Source organism: Zootoca vivipara, chromosome 4, assembly GCF_963506605.1.
Source record: "Zootoca vivipara chromosome 4, rZooViv1.1, whole genome shotgun sequence".
In the NCBI taxonomy this organism is placed as follows: Eukaryota; Metazoa; Chordata; class Lepidosauria; order Squamata; family Lacertidae; genus Zootoca; species Zootoca vivipara.
This window is the reverse complement of record NC_083279.1, coordinates 72,945,733-72,963,852: the sequence shown is the minus strand read 5'-3', so window position 1 is coordinate 72,963,852 and position 18,120 is coordinate 72,945,733. Positions and strand designations below refer to the sequence as shown.

The 18,120-nt window shown below is 44.5% G+C and overlaps 1 protein-coding gene across 1 annotated transcript in view; it reads left to right on the top strand.

The window, feature by feature from the left end:
• Positions 1–6,487: 6,487 nt before the first annotated feature.
• LSAMP (limbic system associated membrane protein) overlaps positions 6,488–18,120 on the top strand; it is a 445,759-nt gene continuing 434,126 nt past the window's right edge. Inside the window, exon 1 of the mRNA XM_035114576.2 lies at positions 6,488–7,253. Coding sequence (XP_034970467.1) covers positions 7,099–7,253 — 155 coding nt within the window. The 5' untranslated portion in view covers positions 6,488–7,098. The remainder of the gene's footprint in view (positions 7,254–18,120) is intronic.

Below are 18,120 nucleotides of genomic sequence, written 5' to 3'. Positions count from 1 at the left end.
GCCAAAGTATTGGAGCCTCAGCTTCACAATCTGTCCTTCCAGTGAGCACTCAGGGCTGATTTCCTTAAGAATGGATAGGTTTGATCTTCTTGCAGTCCATGGGACTCTCAAGAGTCTCCTCCAGCACCATAATTCAAAAGCATCAATTCTTTGGCGATCAGCCTTCTTTATGGTCCAGCTCTCACTTCCATACATCACTACTGGCAAAACCATAGCTTTAACTATACGGACCTTTGTAGGCAAGGTGATGTCTCTGCTTTTTAAGATGCTGTCTAGGTTTGTCATTGCTTTTCTCCCAAGAGAATTAGGGTAAAGACTGGTAAACAATGAAAAGGCTTGAACTGGCCAGTGCAGTGAGCAAGATATGTGATCCTAACAACTAAGATTTGAGCAGAGACTGACAAGGTGGCTGCTATAGCCTGCGAGAGAACAGCAAGAAAGAGCCAAGAGCCTGTTGATACCGTAGTGATCATTCTGGGGAAACAGAAGTAGCAGGCCTTTGCAGCAGAATGAATCTGGCAGGTGTTCAGTTAGGAGGAAGAACTCACTGGACCACTCTTTGGAGTTGCGATATAATCAAGAAGCATAGAATTGTAGAGTTGGAAGGGACCATGAGGGTCATCTGCTCCAGATCTCTGCAATGCAGGAATCTTTCACCCAAAGTGGGGTTTGAACCCACAACCCTGAGACTGAGTCTCATGCTCTACCGACAAATCCAATCACAGTTGTTGTAGCAATATGAGTCTCTTAAAAATTGGGAGGAAAGAGACAAAGTCAGAATCAGGGAACCTGTGGCCAGGGGCATAGCAAGGGGGCGATTGGGGTGGGCCACCCCGGGTGCTACCCTGGAGGGGGGTGACACTCGGCACACACCCCTGCAACTCCCAAGCTGAGGCCCGCTGCTTCGAGGGTGCGGTGTCCATATGGGATGCCGCCCGCGCAGCAGCCTGTACAGTGGTCGCCACTGTGTGAGACCAGTAGCCCGTACAGCTGCTGCCACATGAGAGTGGCAGCCCATACGGAGTGCACATGTGTGGGATGCCGCACATGCGCAGTCCATATGGGGTGCCGCACAGGCGCCGCACCAGGTACCATCTGGGCTCGGTACGTGACTGCCTGTGGCCTTCCAGATATGGTGGGACTTCAGCTCTCACTAGGCCCTGTCAGCATGCCCAGAAGTCAAAGATGGTGGGAGTTGTAGTCTGTATCTGGAGTGTCATAGGTTCCTCAGCCCTGCTTTAACTACAGTCGTCTTTGCAGTTCTGCTGCTTTTGTTTTGTTTGTTGCTCCTGTTTGCAGTTTTCCCTCTTGCTCAAATTATTCCTACAGTTTATCAGACTTGGTGGCAGGCTGGGAGGGGGTGGGTTACCAAAGGCTTCCACTTCTGGAGATATTTTGTGACCAAAACAGCAAGGTAATTTTTAGTCTGCTCTCTTCCCTTGAGAGGAGAGGAATTTTCTTCCCATTTGTATTTTCATCTGGCATTCAATACTTACTGGAACCTGCAGAAAGCTTTTATTGCCTTATTTCATCTTACAAAGCCCTCTCTTATTCTCCATATAAAACATATTGATGCCATTTCCCATGAAGTGCACCCTAAATATATTTAACTAGGCATTAAATTTAGATTTAACAGGATAGTAACTGCCTCCTAAGTAAATACTCTGAGATAAGGAAATGTTTAGCCAGATTTAGCAGTTGTGTGGCAGATGCTACTCGCATTGCATAATTGTTAATCTCCGACAAATATGTTTTCTTTACTCCACTGGTATTTAATTAACATATAATAACTCTTATTAACTGCAAATGAACAGCTCACACGATGCCATGGGAAGAGGTATGCAGTGCTATCGATGTAGTTGGCTGTTTCAGATTGCCTTCAACTTCTCACAGTACCTTCTTCGCCCCAGCTTATGTGCTTGTTCACAATAGTGTCCTTGTCAAGGTCATCTTGGACAAGAGAGGAGAAAGCTTCATTACGAAATAGCATATCAAGGCAGAGGCATCATTATAGTGTGAGCTGCATTTACTGTAGGCCAACAGAATGCATATTACAAGGGTAGGTGTGGGGTTTTTTCATTTAAATTTTAATTGAATTGAAAAATTTAGAAGATCGTCTGAATTTTCAGTTTGGGAATTGCATTTGTAACGAACCAAATCAGTACAGAGGAATGGTCCAAGCATTTTGATGCAACTGATGGCAGCAAATATACTTAACTGGAAATCTGGGGCATGGTGTGCATGTTTAACAAATACCAATTCCTGTTGTGGGAGCAATTAAAAATAACTGTAAAAAAGATGCTGGTGCAAAATTCTTACTAATATATTCAATTTCAGAATTTTCATTACAAACTGCATTTTGAAAAACAAAGATTCCCACACCCAAAATTTATCAGCTGACACAATGACACACAATGGGTGTGAATCATGAAGAGACACCACTATTTAGCTGAAAGGACTGAAAACAATTACAATAATTAATAATGATACCCATCTGTTCTGCTTGACTGAAAGTCTTGTGTAGTTCCAAGTACACTACACCCAATAGCCCTTTCTAGTTTAATAAATAATAATAAAGATTGTAAATAATAATAAGTAATAAAATACATTAATTATAACATAGCAAGGGATGCCACTATGCAGAAACTAGCTGAAGCCTGCACAGCCAACACAGATATATGTTTGCCAGTTGATTATGTTGCTTTGAATGTATACTTGACTTTATTCAGTAATATTTTATTCTGGATTGTTTTATTTGATGTTTTGATGTGTTTTGTAACTGCTTTGAGGTAGTAGTAATAATAATAATAATAATAATAATAATAATAATAATAATATGCTAAACTGGGTCCCATTTACCTGGACTGATCTGGATATGAATGTGCATTACCATCCAAGACTATTGACTGTTGTGTGTGTGTGTGCTAGGATCAGGGGCACTCATGTCATTTATATATTTTATAATCTGGAAGTAGCATGGCAACAAGCCTGCACATGGCGACCTCATTATATGTTACAGTTTGAGGCAAACACTCTCCCATAGTTTGCAGTTTGTTTATATGAGCTTGCCAGTTATTTAGATGACATTGTATTTTATGCAAACACTGGTAAATGGCAACAACTAAGTGGTTTTCAATTCTGCAACAAAATGCACACGGCTCTATTCCATTGAAAAAGTAAAAGCACAGAACCTGCTGAATGTCTTCATCATCTGCAAGCCGGAGCAAGATGGCAGCAGTTCAGAAGGAATCCCTAATGGACCTTTGCTGGCTTTAATTGGAAGAAATAAGCTCTCTTCCTATTAATCCTTTCCTCTGTCACGTGCTCTTGTCCTGGTTGTAGCCAGATTCCAGAATCTGGCAGCATCATTAAGATTGTCCCCTGGGCATGGCTGTCTCATGTATGTGAGGAGTGGTAAAAGGGGGAGGGTGCCGACACTGATTACTTAATTAATCTACCATCCTTGTGCAAGGATTGCGATGGTGCACGAGCTGCTCTGTGAATGCTCTTTGGGTCAAGCTGGCGAAGCTGTTGCAAGGATCTGGGGCTCAGCTGCCGGTACTGGCTTTGGGGGAGGACAGACTGAGCATTCACACTGCAGGCAACTCAATGCCATCATTGTCTGCACTCCAATTAAACCCTCACAGGCCAGGGGCACAGAGGAGAGAGCGTGCAAGAGGAAAGGGCTGGTCTGAGGGTGCGGCTGTGACTGTTTCATTTGGGGATGGAAAAGGAAAGAGGAATAAAAGAGCAATATCTGAAACTGAAATGCTAATTGCCCAGAAGAATGTTCCCCTTTTTCATCAAAAGGTCTAATGATTTAAGGCCACTCTGTCAAATTTCGGGTCCATTACAAAAATTCTGCCCCCAGGTCCAACTGCCAACCTTTTGTTGTCCTCTTTTCCTCACTCCTCAGTTCTTAGATTGTGGTGTGTGTGATCATTAATGTAAGATATTGCAGTAAAAAGGGTATTCTAACATATGGATAGCATTGTGATTATATTTCAGGAAGATTTTCTGCTCTCTGTTAATAGCAGTATATATAGATCACCCTCGAGCTGAACACAGCAAAGTAATAGGATGGGGGTGGAAGGAAAAGGGGAAGTAAAGAAAGGATGTCGGCCCAGATTTAGATGCAATTGGAGGTTACAGTTTAGTAAAATGGAATGTTCGTGACGGTAATTTCAGCCCAGGTAGTGGCTTTCTGGACTGCATAAATTCAGACTTGAGATTCCAGTTTTGGATCAGGGAGCTTTTTAAACTGGGGAGTGTGTTAAATATGTGCCTCTACCCCACCCTAAACTTAAATGGTAGAAGCAAGAAATTCTATCACCTCATGATCTCTGGTTTGGGATCAGGGAGTTTTTTAACATTGGGAGATGGTGTTAAAAGATATGCCCATCCCACTTAGTCTGAAGCGATGCAGTTTAGAATACTTTGTTTATATTTATTTATAATAGTGTTTATATACCACCCTCTCATCAAATATCAGGACAGTCATATCATCAAATCTATCACCTCATTCTGAATAATGTGTAGAAACACTGAGACATGACTCCCATGATGCACTGAATGAGGGGAGTGGAAAGGCTACTCTTGGAAGAGTAGAATCATAGAAGCCTATGGATTAAGGCAGGCATAGGCGACCTTGGCTCTCCAGATGTTTTGGAACTACAACTCCCATGATCCCTAGCTAACAGGGCCAGTGGTCAGGGATCATGGGAGTTGTAGTTCCAAACCATCTGGAGAGCCAAGGTCGCCTATGCCTGGATTAAGGGCTAATTTCCCCTGACAAGAACCTTGTTTGGGCATTTATTCAGGTAGAAATGGATAAGTAGAAGTAGAAATGGATACTTAAATTGGGGGTTACACCCTTTTGAATTATTCCTGACATCCATGTGTTTTGAGTTCCTGTGTGCATGCAAACAAACCTTAAGTCCCCACACCTGTGGTTCATAATATGCTTTTCTAGCTTGGGAGTCAAACATATTGGTGCCCAGGACTGCCAGATCTAGAAGTGGCAAACTTTCCCCAGCCTGCCCACCATTCAATCACTTGATGTCACTGTAATAGGACTTCAGGTGATTTAGGCCATGCACACACCATACATTTAAAGCACATTAGCCCCCCCCCCCCGAATTGTAGGTCTGTGAAAAGAAAACTACGGTTCCCAGGCTTATTTTTTTGGGGGGGGGAGGGTGCTTTCAATGTTTGGCTTGCACGCAGCCTTAAACTTAAAACCGCAGGTGCAAAGATTCTTCCTTTGCAGTCCCAGCTGAGCTCGATCTGCCAAGAAAGATATTTCATTTATCTCCCAGCTGAATTTGGTTCCATCACTTCTCTTGTTCTGCACATTATGTCATATGAGGGGACAAGTAGGCATGGCTTGGGCCAAAGAGCACCACAGGCTGAAAGGGGGAGGCCTGGTGGGCCTAATTAGGTACTTGGGCTGCAAGTCCATTGCCCCCCCCCAACTGTTGTATGCATTCAATGACAGGTGCACACATATGGAATTCAGCACCAGCATGCATGCCCCAAATGCACACCTGAGCTTGGCAAACTGCTGCAGTGCAAACCACAGTTTAATGGAGCAAAGCAGTTGGTCAGCTCCTGAATTCAGCGAGTGCCTCCTCAGGGACCGTCAAAAAGGCGGCGGCAGGCTGAGGCAACAGAATACTGGACTCAGACTGTACCACCACAGTCCCCCCGCCCCGCCCGCACCTAAGAAGTTCCCAGGTCCCAGAGAAAGATGTTGAGGAAACCTCTCCGCGAAGTTCTGCTTTACTTCAGAAAGGGAGCTTTTTATGCAGGGGAGCGTTCCAAATACCACAAGCGCCCCGAATCCTTCCCTCATTCCATGCAATGTGGTGGCGAGCACGACAACCGAGCAGTAATAGGACCCTCAGGAGTGTGAAATACGACTCTTAACGGGCCAACTTTCTCTCCCTCCCCCCCCCGGCCTTGCTCTATTCCCCTCCACCGCCAAGAGACCCCTCTTTCCCTCCATGGCGCTCCTCATCCAGCCGCATCTCTTCCTTCCCCTCGCCTGCTTCTCCCCAGGCCCCTCGGTTCGCTCTCTTTCCCGAGCCTCCTGCCGCCTGCAGCCCCTCTTTCGGCGAGCCCGCCCTGTGGTAGTAGCGGTGGTGGTGGTGGAGCCGTCCGGGCCTCGGAGATGAAGCTGTTGTCGTGACAACCTCGAGGAGCACCGGGGCTTTGATCTGGGCGGGCTGGTGGGGCGGCGCGGCGGAAGGGGGCCGCAGTGTCTGTGTGTGGAGTGGTTGGGGCTGGTGAGGCGGGAGGGCGCGCGTGTGGGCGCCACTTGCCCGAGAGCCAGGCTGCTGCGAGAGAGGAGACCCCCTTTCCCCTCCTCCGGCGCTGAGGCGCGCTTCGCCCTCCCTTCCCCTCGCTCTCTCGCTCCCTCCCCCCTTCCCTCCTTCGCTCCGCCTGGGAAAGTGGGTTAGGAAGGGAGCCGAGCGCTCAGAGACTGCTCAGCCGCTCGCCCGAGCAGGAGCATCCGCGCGCCGGGGAGGAGAGAGGAGGAGGAGGAGGAGGCAGGCAAAAGTCCCAGCCCTTCGCCTTCGGGGGGCTCGCTTGCCCTTTCGAAGCTCTTTTGGACTGCTTGATTTGTTTGTTTTCGTCTCTCTCTCTCCGCCGGCCCCCTTTCCTCCGGTCTCGCTCCCCCCCCCGCACCTTCTTTATTTTCGTGAATCAATCCTCTCTCTCTCTCCCGCTTTCTTCATTTTGATCCCAGCCCGGTTTGCTTTTGGGGAAGTCTGGAGAGGGGGCAGAGGAAAGAAGAAAGACTTTGTGTTAAGAAACGCATCGAGGAAAGAGAGAGAGAGAGAGAGAATCAGCGGCAAAAAGAAGAGGGAAAGGAGGACCAATTGGGGAAAGCCAGAGCGAGATCTGCCCAGCTAAAAAGGCAGAGTCGCGCGTTTTTCGGTGGCTTCTCGGATATTTCCTCTCGCTGGCTGCCCCCTCTTCCTCCTGCTGCTCCTCGTCCCCTATCCGGGGGTAAAGGCATCCTCCTCCGAGCACCCAGATAAATAACGGCAGAAAGAGAGAGGGGGAAACTCCATCCTTTGCAACTCTCCAGCCATGGTAGGAAGGGCTCAGCCCGATCGGAGACAATTCCCGCTGGTCCTACTGAGATTGCTCTGCCTTCTCCCCACAGGGCTGCCGGTTCGCAGCGTGGATTATAACCGAGGCACCGACAACATCACGGTGAGGCAGGGGGACACAGCCATCCTCAGGTAGGGGGCGATTGGCCAACTTTTGTTCTTCCTTTATCTTCGTGTCTTTCGTTCGACAGTCCTGAACTGTGTGGCGGGGTTGGGGGAGAAGGAGATGGGCTGGACTGGTGTGTGCCTATATGTCTGAATGTGACCGTGACTTGGAATATGTTGATGCGGAGTTGATTCTGATCCATCATGCACACATACTGGGCAAATACCACTGACTCAAAACTATTTACCTTTCAAATTCTATGTTAAATATGCACATAAAAAAAACAAAATATCCCGCTGTTACCGAAGTACGAAGTACCAGGAGGCAAATAGTATTAAATGTTTGAAAATTCTGCTACAGCAACTAATAGGAGGCAGTTCCTGTAATCCCCCCCAATCTATTTTCTCTCTTGCTTGTATTTGGATAAGAATGAGTAAAGTGAGAGGTGTGCAACTTGCCCTTCAGTGAAAATGGGTATGCAGTATTCATACCACTATTTAAATGAAAAGAGCCGGGTCTAAGAGAACACACACACACACACACAAACACACACACTTTGTGTTGTTAAATGACCAGTCACCTGGGAAAGGAGCTATGAGAAATGTTTTTTTTTCCTCCCTCCCAATCATTATGCACTTCTGAAAGCACTGGTTAAATGAATTCATTCCCACTTGTTTTGGGCTCATGTAAAAATGGGGTGGGGGGTGACTTTGCCTCTGTTGATGACAGAAATCACTTCTGGCTAATAATAGTTTGAACTGAATGTTTGAATTCAGGTGGTGCATGGTTCCTTGTTGGGTGACTCCTTTGAGCCACATCTCTTCTTTCCTGCTTGCTCTATTGGTTTCCTTGCTTAGCCCTGAAGGAAAGGTGTGTTTTGTGTATACATGTGTGACTGGGGTGGCTGGTGGTGGGATACCACACCTGTAAGTGTGTTGGTTTGTGCTGCCTCCTTAAATTTGGGACTGCACAATTCCCTGTCCACATTAGTTGTTGAATGAAAATTCCCCACTATTAATTGAAATAAAATAATTAATAGTATTGTAATCTGATCGATTTAAGGTAGTATAATTGCCCTACTGATGAAACTGCTCTGTGTGTGCAGGAGTATGTGCATTCTGCATATTATAGCGCTAAAACTATTGGATGTGATTTAGAGTAAGAGTGCAATCTATGCAAAGAGCTGATAATGCACAACCCTCAAACACCCAGGGAGCAGTTCCTTGGCAAAGCTAATGACAACAGCAAAGTTTTTACTCTGTTCCTCTAGAATTGGTAGCTAGTAGACACAACCCTGAACTCTTGCCACAGGAGCCCATGCTCATTCCCCTGCCCCTCTGTTTAATAGGTGGAACTATATTCCTGAGTTCATATTAACTGGGGTCATCTCTTTTCCTTATGGATCTCACCACGTTGTTTTCTCTCCGAAGATTCCGGGTGCAGGAGGACCAGAGCATAGTATATTATCTTTATTCCTCATATTTCAAGCGCATGATGATATTAGTGCAGGGAGAAGGGATTTCAGAATCCAAAGCCAACAGGAGTGTATGTATTTTTCTCCTCTTAGCTCTCATGAGCTGAGAGTGTTCTTATCCCGGAATATCCTTTCAGCAGAATCCATTCCCCAGCTCTCCAGACTTGTTAACTTGCATGTAAGGTTTATCCACATGGAGTAATAGGATTTACTGAGTAATTCATCTGCCTTGCGTTCGTGATGGAAAGCTTTAGCTGAACCACAAACACCTAACTTGCTCTCTCTGACTTAGGAGTCTTTTCTCTATCTTCATGCCCTGTCGGGATTCACGCCTCTGTTAACCCCTTTCCAGGAGGGCTTTTCCCTACACTTAGTTCTCTTCCATTTTAAAATGCATGGTACAGTAATTCCTCTGGCTTGGCCTCCCCCTTTCCCACATAGCACAAGAGGGAGTGTGCTCAGCTCCTCTGTGTACATATGGCAGCAGCGAAGTCATTAAGCTCACTTACCCAGCTAGGGGTCATTGGATTTCTATTTCCCACTTAACCTTGCAGCCCTGGAGTTTATCTAGAGATACGTGGTGCTCAAAATGCATTTACTGGGAAGATGTGTGTTAGCCTGCATGGATGTGACATGAAATGTGCATGCACCAATTTCATCCTCTTGTGTAAGGGGTGGGTGGGCTGGAATGTCTTTGCATGCTTTTTTCTAGTAAGTATATTGGCATCCAGGACAGACACACACAATGCAGAAGAAGGTCATATTGTCATTGCACCAAGTCCTGTTGGGCTAGAGTGTGTAAACTTTGAAGACTGACAATTTTAATAAGATAACCAACTGAACTTTCCTGCTGTAGAAATCAGAGCTTCAGTGCAATGAACACCAAAATGTCTGCATCCTTTGTAAATTTGCTACAGGCAAGGCTTCAGCTCAGGCTTTACCTATCATTGTTGGGAGTTTTGTGCATGTTGCACATAAATGTGTTCACTTGAGGCAATTACTTCAAGAATGTGCTCTAGGAGCACTACAGTCCACAAATACTACTAGGAACTGTAGACTGCACAAATCTATTGCACAGCTAACAGAGATAACTCTAGTGCTGGTGTAGTTAATACTCTTTACCCCTACCAGTGTTTATTTGGGAAGAAATTAGTGTGCAGGACTAGGGATTGGGGTCACACCCTCTGGTCTTGCCCCACCCTCCTTTGTATTTAAGGCTTCTGGTAGAATAGTGCCTATCTGTATAAAACCCATTTTTGTGATTTATTCCCTGGATATGTGGAAGGTGTTGTTTGTGTGCAGATGCCTATGCAAGTTCCAGTGTGCTAAGTGGACTCTTGAACTGTAGCAGCACAGTTGAGGGTAGAGCCACCGCCACGCTTCCAACACTGGCATTGCTGCTACTTTCCCTGACAGGGCTGGGGTGTGGTTTAGTGGCAGTTAGGTTGGGGCTGCCATTGCCATGCATCCTTGACTTTGCCTCTCCACCACCTCAGTCTCCTACAGGTAAGCAGCATAAACACCAGTATCAGGGGGGATGACTCTGCTGCTTTGCCTCATGCCACTCACTAATACAACCCTTACACTTGTGGAGGTTGAGAACAGGGTTATTTTTCTACCCAAATGAATGTTTGTACAGAGCTGATTCAGCATGGGGTTATCACAGTAGAAAAAATGGGCTTTTCTTTTCTGGAGACATGTTCTGAACTGCTGGACATATGCTTAAAACATCCAACTGGAAATGTGTGCAGCTTCTATGTGGGAGATACCTTACCCAACAGCCTGCATTTAAGCCAGGCTCCTGGAAAAGACCCAGGGTGCCTCTAAGTCTGAGGTTCATCATGGAGCCTGTCTTCACACCTTTTTAGTGCAGGTGGGGTGGAAGAACAACCATTTCCTTGTGACATTGCCAATGCCCCAGGATCAGTCTTACTAAGAACTAGGGATGAGGTGCAGGACTAAAAACCAGGACAAGGCATAGGCATAGGGAGTTTCCTTCAGCATACACCCCAAAGGAAACCCACCAGAAACCCTTATGTCAAGAAAGTCCCAGGAGCCAATCCTGCTTCTTCAGGGAGATTGCACTACTTCTTTCCCCGCATTCCAAAAACTCAATGTCTGAACCTGAAGCAGAACCAAAGTCCCTGCCAGAATCGGTACCTACAAAATTGGGTAGGGAGCCTTTGGGACATAGAAAAGCTTTTCTAGAAGTGCGGTTCAAGGTGAAGCTACCTATTCTCAGTAGGCTGCAGACATTTAGGGATTCCACATGAGCAATTGGACTCATGCACTATGCAGGAGCTTTATTCATGTACATCTGATGCATGGATGAAAATGTGTGGATGGTGGAGGGAATGTCAACAAAGGATGCATTAGTAGTAGATACGGAGTTAGCCCACACTGTCTTGAAGCAGTGCCCTTCCCCACTACATTATTTTAAAATTTGGTGGTTAGTCTGAATCTCTTTAAATAAAGCCTCAGAGTGGTCCAGACTGACCATCAATCAAAATAATGCAGTTTTTAAAACAAACAAAAACCACAGGGGAAACCAACTCCCCACATAAACACAATTTACTTAAAATGCCTGCTGAAATAGAAAGTTATTTGTCTAGCGCCTGAAGTTAAATTGGGAGAACATAAGAATAGTCTTCCTGGATAGGCCAGTGGACTATCTAGTCTTTGCTCCTGTTCTCACAGATGCCAGCTCAGATGTCCATTGGAATCCCATAGCAGAATCCAAGTGTAACAGCATTCTTCTCTCCTGTGGTTTCCAGCAACTGGTGTCCAGAAGTATATGGCCTCCAGTCATGGAGGCAGAGTATATCCATAGTGGCTAGTAGCCATTGATAGTCTTCTCCTCCATGAATTTGCCTGATCCACTTTTAAAGACATCCAACTTGGTGGCCATCACTGCCTCTTGTGGTAGCAAAAGTCCATGGTTTAACCATATGTTGTGTGAAGAAGTATTGTACCTTCTTGGTACCTGTCTGATCTCAGCTGGGAGGGCCCTCGCATGACTCCTGGTGGATACTGTCTGAGCATCTGGGACATGAGGAACCAGTAACAGATAATTCTCTGAAGGTGTCAGTGATTGGGCAAGGATATACAGAATCTGATCATCCATAAGAGTTGTGGACTCAAGTGGCTAAATATCTTGCATATTAATACAAGAATCTTGAGCCTGCCCCTGTAACATGGATAGCCAAGGCAAGCTTTTAAACACTAGTACCGGTATTATGTGCTGACAGCAATATGCCATGTGAACAGGGCATTTATAACACCATGCCATGCACAGCTTTGAATCGTTTACATAAAACGAATTTCACGTTGCAAAAAAGAAAAGAAAAAAAGGATCCAATGCTTGTATGTGTGTGTGTTGTGGTTGTTCAGAAGTGTTGTGTCAAAAGATCCTTTCTGCCTTTGCTTATGGCCTCCTCTATCTGCAGTACTGTAATATAAAGAATCTCCCATTGCTGTACAATAATAAACAAACACTGCTAGTGGATGAACTGGTGTAGTAATGGTGCAATGCACAGCTTTTTTTAAAAAGAAAGAAAGAAAGCAAACTTACTTTATGCATCCTTTATACCCATGTATCCCACTTTGCTAGTGCATATACATTCTTCAACGCAGCTTGCAATAATTGAAATCAGAATAGTAAAGTAACAGCAACAATCAAAACATAGTGAAGAAAGGCATAGAAGTAAATACATGCCCAGGAAATACTACCCCCAGGAAAGAAGCAACAGAACTATATGAAACCTTTCACTAATCATTGAAATAAAGCCAGCACCCTAAATAAAGTCTGTGCACACTGTATAGAGGCAATATGCATAAGCATAACATGCCTGCACATGCATGTATATTCATGCTGCTTCAAAAACTAGAAATACGATTTTTAAATTAAAGACCATTTAATTCAGTTTTTTCAGCACTGAGTATAAGATAGCACCCAAGACTCAAATGCCCTTCTAATTCAGATTGCATATCATTAAGTACTACAATATTAGTTTTAGAATTAATTCTCAGCTGGATCTGCATGATCAGAAGACTTCTGAAAATAAAATGAATCTCTACTCTCACTGCCCATTTCCCTACCTCTGGAAAGCTGACACCTAGGGGAGAGTTGTTGCTTCAGCAACAAATCAGCTCAGACTGGGAGCTGGGAGCTCAACCCCCGGCTCATAGTCAGGTCCAGATTCAAGCAGGTGCTTCTATGCACTTCCCCTTCCTCCTAAGTAGCCTCATGTGCAACTAGGTATGTTGGCAGTTCTGAAGCTCCTCGCTGGCCTGCCATCTCCTCTGCTTCTGTGACCTTGTGGGAGATGAGATGAGATGAGGAGGTTCTAAAGAGCTAGCCAGAAATTCAAGCAGCCAGTGTGAAGCATTGGGGCCCCACTGGCTCAGCTGGCAGTGTGGAGAATCCTGCTGCTTTAGTTCTTCCCCAGAGGAGTCTTCAGGTTCAAGGTCTGGGTAGGGCCATTGGGAGGCAGTGTTGTACACTCAGCCTCCCAATATTGAGCATCACTGTCAGTTACTGAAATGGAGAGGAGTGAGACACGGAGAGCTTGATGTGGTACAGACTTGGAATTACAGTCGTACCTTGGAAGTCGAACAGAATCCATTCCGGAAGTCCGTTCAACTTCCAAAAGGTTGGGTGATGATGATGATGATGATGATGATGATGATATTTATACCTTGCCCATCGGGCTGGGTTTCCCCAGCCACTCTAGGCGGCTTCCAACAGAAAAATAAAATAAAATAATTGATTAAACATTAAAAGCCTCCCTAAACAGGGCTGCCTTCAGATGTCTTCTAAAAGTCTGGTAGCTGTTTTTCTCTTTGACATCTGATGGAAGGGCGTTCCACAGGGCAGGCGCCACTACTGAGAAGGCCCTCTGCCTGGTTCCCTGCAACTTGGCTTCTTGCAATGAGGGAACCACCAGAAGGCCCTTGGTACTGGACCTCAGTGTCCGGGCAGAACAATGGGGATGGAGATGCTCCTTCGGGTATGCTGGACCGAGGCCATTTAGGACTTTAAAGGTCAGCATCAACACTTTGAACTGTGCTCGGAAACATACTGGGAGCCAATGTAGATCTTTCAAGACTGGTGTTATGTGGTCTCGGCGGCCACTCCCAGTCACCAGTCTAGCTGCTGCATTCTGGATTAGTTGTAGTTTCCGGGTCACCTTCAAAGGTGGCCCCACGTAGAGCGCATTGCAGTAGTCCAAGTGGGAAACCAAAGTGTGGCTTCTGATTGTCTGCAGGAAGCTCCTGCAGCCAAGCAGAAGTCGTGGAAGCCCTGTGGGACATTTGACTTCCAAAAATAGTTTGCAAACTGAAACAGTCACTTCCAGGTTTGCAATGTTTGGGAGCCAAAACGTTTGACTGACAAGGCATTCAACTTCCAAGGTACGACTGTACTGAATACAGACAAGATGTAAGTGTACTTCAATTTCAGCCTTTATGCTTCTCTATCATAAAAAGGGCCTTCAGACATTTGTTTAATACTGTTTACTCTTATATCTATATGTAATAATATGAGGGCTTGAACTTGTGTTTTAAGCTTTAAAGCATGGGTTCATGGCCGCCTTTTCGTATTGCATATCATACAAGGGTGGGTAGTATACACATCTCTGATTTTGCCTGTCCACCCTAGATTCTCATACCAAAAGATTAATATTATTCGGTACAAAGGTTGCATTAATCTAGTCTCATTAATTTTCAGTAATTGAACTAGAGTTTATGTTCCATTTCTGAATTTTGCATACCAGGTTCACAAAGGCTCTCTCCACATTTGTCATAATACTGAAGTTCATAAATATGCAATCAGTATTATGTGACCTTATGCAAATTGCCCTAAAACGAATGACACATCAGATTCACAAATAAAACTCAACTTTTGTGTGGTTTTTGTGTGTGGCAAATAGTGACATTTGAACCTAGTCTAGGTGTTTTATTAGAGACTATTAATTTTACATTTGCTGATCAAATTTTAATTCTGGAGTTTGCCTGGTAGATTTATGATTATGTGAATGTGCAGAATGTTCAAAATTTTATTTATTTATTACATACATATCCAACCCTTCCTCCCAAACGAACCCAGGGCGACAAATAATAAAACAATTAAAACACCTTTAAAATAACTTAAAAGCAATCCCAATACAGACTGGGAAAGATCTTGGTTTAAAAGGCTTGTTGAAAGAGGAAGGTGTTCAGGAGGTGCTGAAAAGGCAACAGGAATGGTGCCTTTGTAATGCTCAAGGGGGTGGAAGTCCAAAGGATAGGTGCCCGAACACTAAAGGCCCATTTCCCACATGGTGCAGAAAAGCCTTCCTGGTAAAATGGTATCTGTAGGAGGTCCTCACTTGCAGAGTGCAGTGATTGACTGGGTAAATAAGAAGTGAGACTGTCTTTCAAGTACTCTGGTCCCAAACTATATAGGGCTTTATACAGCAAAACCAGCACTTTGAACTTAGTCTCGTAGCTAACTGGCAGCCAGTACATAGTTTTTCAACAGTGAGGTAATGTGTTGGCGATATCTTGTCGTTGTATGTGATTTATGCATGGCGTTTCCTTTCATAAAGGGATGACAACTTCATATAAAATGTTTTGTTCTCAGGTAGAGATATATACACCACTATTAATTCCACCATTGACACGTAGACACATTATTCATAACTGAAGTTAGCTTTGTGAATTTTCTGAACTAAAAATATATTATATTATGACTCTATTTTTATTTGTTTGTTTTATGCACCACTTAGTGCAATTTACAAAGTATAAAAAATCAGTCACACGAGTATTAAGATATAAACCACAAATATAAAATATAATGACAATACTAAACTTTATAGTTCACATTTCTGTTACCGTAATGGAAGTAGTCTGTGAATTGGGAAGTTGCTGCCTTGAAGAAGGCTGTTTGCCCAACTAATTTGTGCTCAGAAAGGCAAAAAGATCTGACACAGTGCACTAGCCTTCTCAAACCTGCTGTCCTTCAGGTGTTCTTGGACTACAGCTCCCATCACCCCCTGCCAGCACATGCAAGCTGGATCTGATGAAAGTTGTAGCCCAACCACACCTGAAGGACACCAGGTTTGTGAAAGATGCTCTATACACTCTGCTCTAGAACTGTCAACCTGTGCTCTTTCATGCATCTCACGAAAATGTAAGGTAAGCCACTGCTGAATCTTCTAGGAGTCCTTTATAACCCATGGAGCTCTGATCAAAATGAAACCTCAAGTGGCACTGGGCATATTGAGCAGAACTGAGCAGATGGCCATTGCAAAATAGCCTCTAGGCCAATGTTTATTTCTGCTAGTGTATTTAAACAAAACAGTCCTAAGAAGGAAGAACAACTAACTGTACTGATAAAAGTGATGCTAGCTGAACCAATGGTATTTGAAGTCAAAGCTGAACTTGATGCTCATATTCTCAGGAGTATAAATGCAAAGATATCAAAGGCAATTTATACACACATTTGATTCACAAATATGAAAATTTATATTCTTTTAAGCCCTAATCACAGTCACGCTGAGAGAAATGTGGGACGTATGTACCACTAGGCACTTTTTTCCTGTATGTGGGTACAGATGAAGGGCGGGAGATGCTTTGGTATTAACTCAATCTGTGCTAATACACAATCTTTTCATTGCAGTGGGATACAGGGAAATGCAATAATTTGATAAAAGCAACTGCTGATACTGAATTTCTAGTCCCTGTGTTGAGTTGAGTAAAAAGCTGAGAGAGAGAGAGAGAGAGAGAGAGAGAGAGAGAGAGAGAGAGAGAGAGAAGATGCAAGCAATTGTATTTAACAGTAATGTGTCAGTCTAATCTGGATTATGTGTAAAAAATATATATGAATATATCCCAGAGACCCCCGCCGCCCGCTCTTACTGGCACACTGTGGTTCGCTTGCCCATCTCCGGGTCGGCGCGGGGCCAGAAATAGCTTGTGCGCACATGCGGGCCAGAAGGCGGGGGAATGCACTCCCATACACACACGCACAAGCTATTTCTGGTGCTGCGCCGACCTGGAAGTGTACTGGAAATGACGTCTGCGCATGCGCAGAAGCCATTTCCGGCGCCGCGCCACACCAGAAAAAGCAAGTGTGCGTGCGTATGGGAGCACATTCCGCCGCCCACCGGCCTGCTGCACGATCAGTGCCGGAGGAACCGGCCTGAAGCCGGGTAAGTTTGGGGACCCCTGGTCTAGTGGATCCTGACCTGCATGCAAAACCAAACCTTTACAGCTGTTTGTTTGACTCCAACATTAACCCTGACTTTGCTTGTTCCTGTTCTCTTACTGCTGCTCCTTGAATTGTCTGATCTGACACTTTTTAAACACATACAGTAATAACAAAATAAAAATCTGAAGCCCTATGTAGCATTCTTCTTCCCATAGTGAACAGCTTGCTGCCTCTGGGAAGACCATAATCATGACAGTATTGTAACAGTCGTCCACTGCATTTGGTGTTCAGTGCCTCTGAACTTGGACATTTCACAACTCTTTATGAACCTGGCCTTCCAAACCAACATGCATTAATATTGAAAAGTCTGAATCTGTGTAACAATTTTTTCTGTATGTGGGCACAGATAAAAGGGGGAAGCTTTGGTTTTCACTCTGTCATCCTTAACAAGCTACAATTCTGTTCTAGTGTGATGCAGGAAAATGGTTAGAAGCAAAGTCCCATGCTCTTCTAACTTTTTGTTCTTCTAACTTCTATAGCTCAGTTGGTAGAGCATGAGACTCTTATTCTCAGGGTTGTATGTCTGAGCCCCAAGTTGAGCCAAAAGATTCCTGCATTGATCCTCAGGGTCCCTTCCAACTCTGCAATTCTATGATTCTTGGCCTTGCCATGTTGGAATTTGTCTCAGCTCCTGGGTTTTTGGCCACTTGCTGGCATTGCCTGGAATCTGGACCACTGTAGCATCCTACCTCTAAGAGTATCTAAAGAGTGACGGTCTTCTTTTTCCTACGTCTTTTACTCCTGTCTACCACATCAGGTAAATGCCAACCACATCAGTTATTGAAAACAAATTGTGCTAAATACTCTTTCCTCTTACAATTAGTGGTAGCGCAGGGATTGAAGAAGCATTTACAGTATCTAGCAGCATATAGCAGATCACATTAACTTTCTTCGATTACGCACCATGCACACTGCTGAATTATTAGAAAGGAGGGGCATTTTGTTTGTAGTGGATTAGATCACACATCCAATGTTTATGTCAGCTAAAAAAGAAAAGATCTGAGGAACGCTAAACATACTCAGACTGAAGATGAAGCAGGGTGCAGTGGTATGTTATTGCAAGAATAAAATGGGAACGATCCCTATGTTGGCATACATCCTTTTGCTGCTTGGAGGAATGGCATGATATACATGCAATGAATAAATAAATGAAACAAGGCAAGGGGGT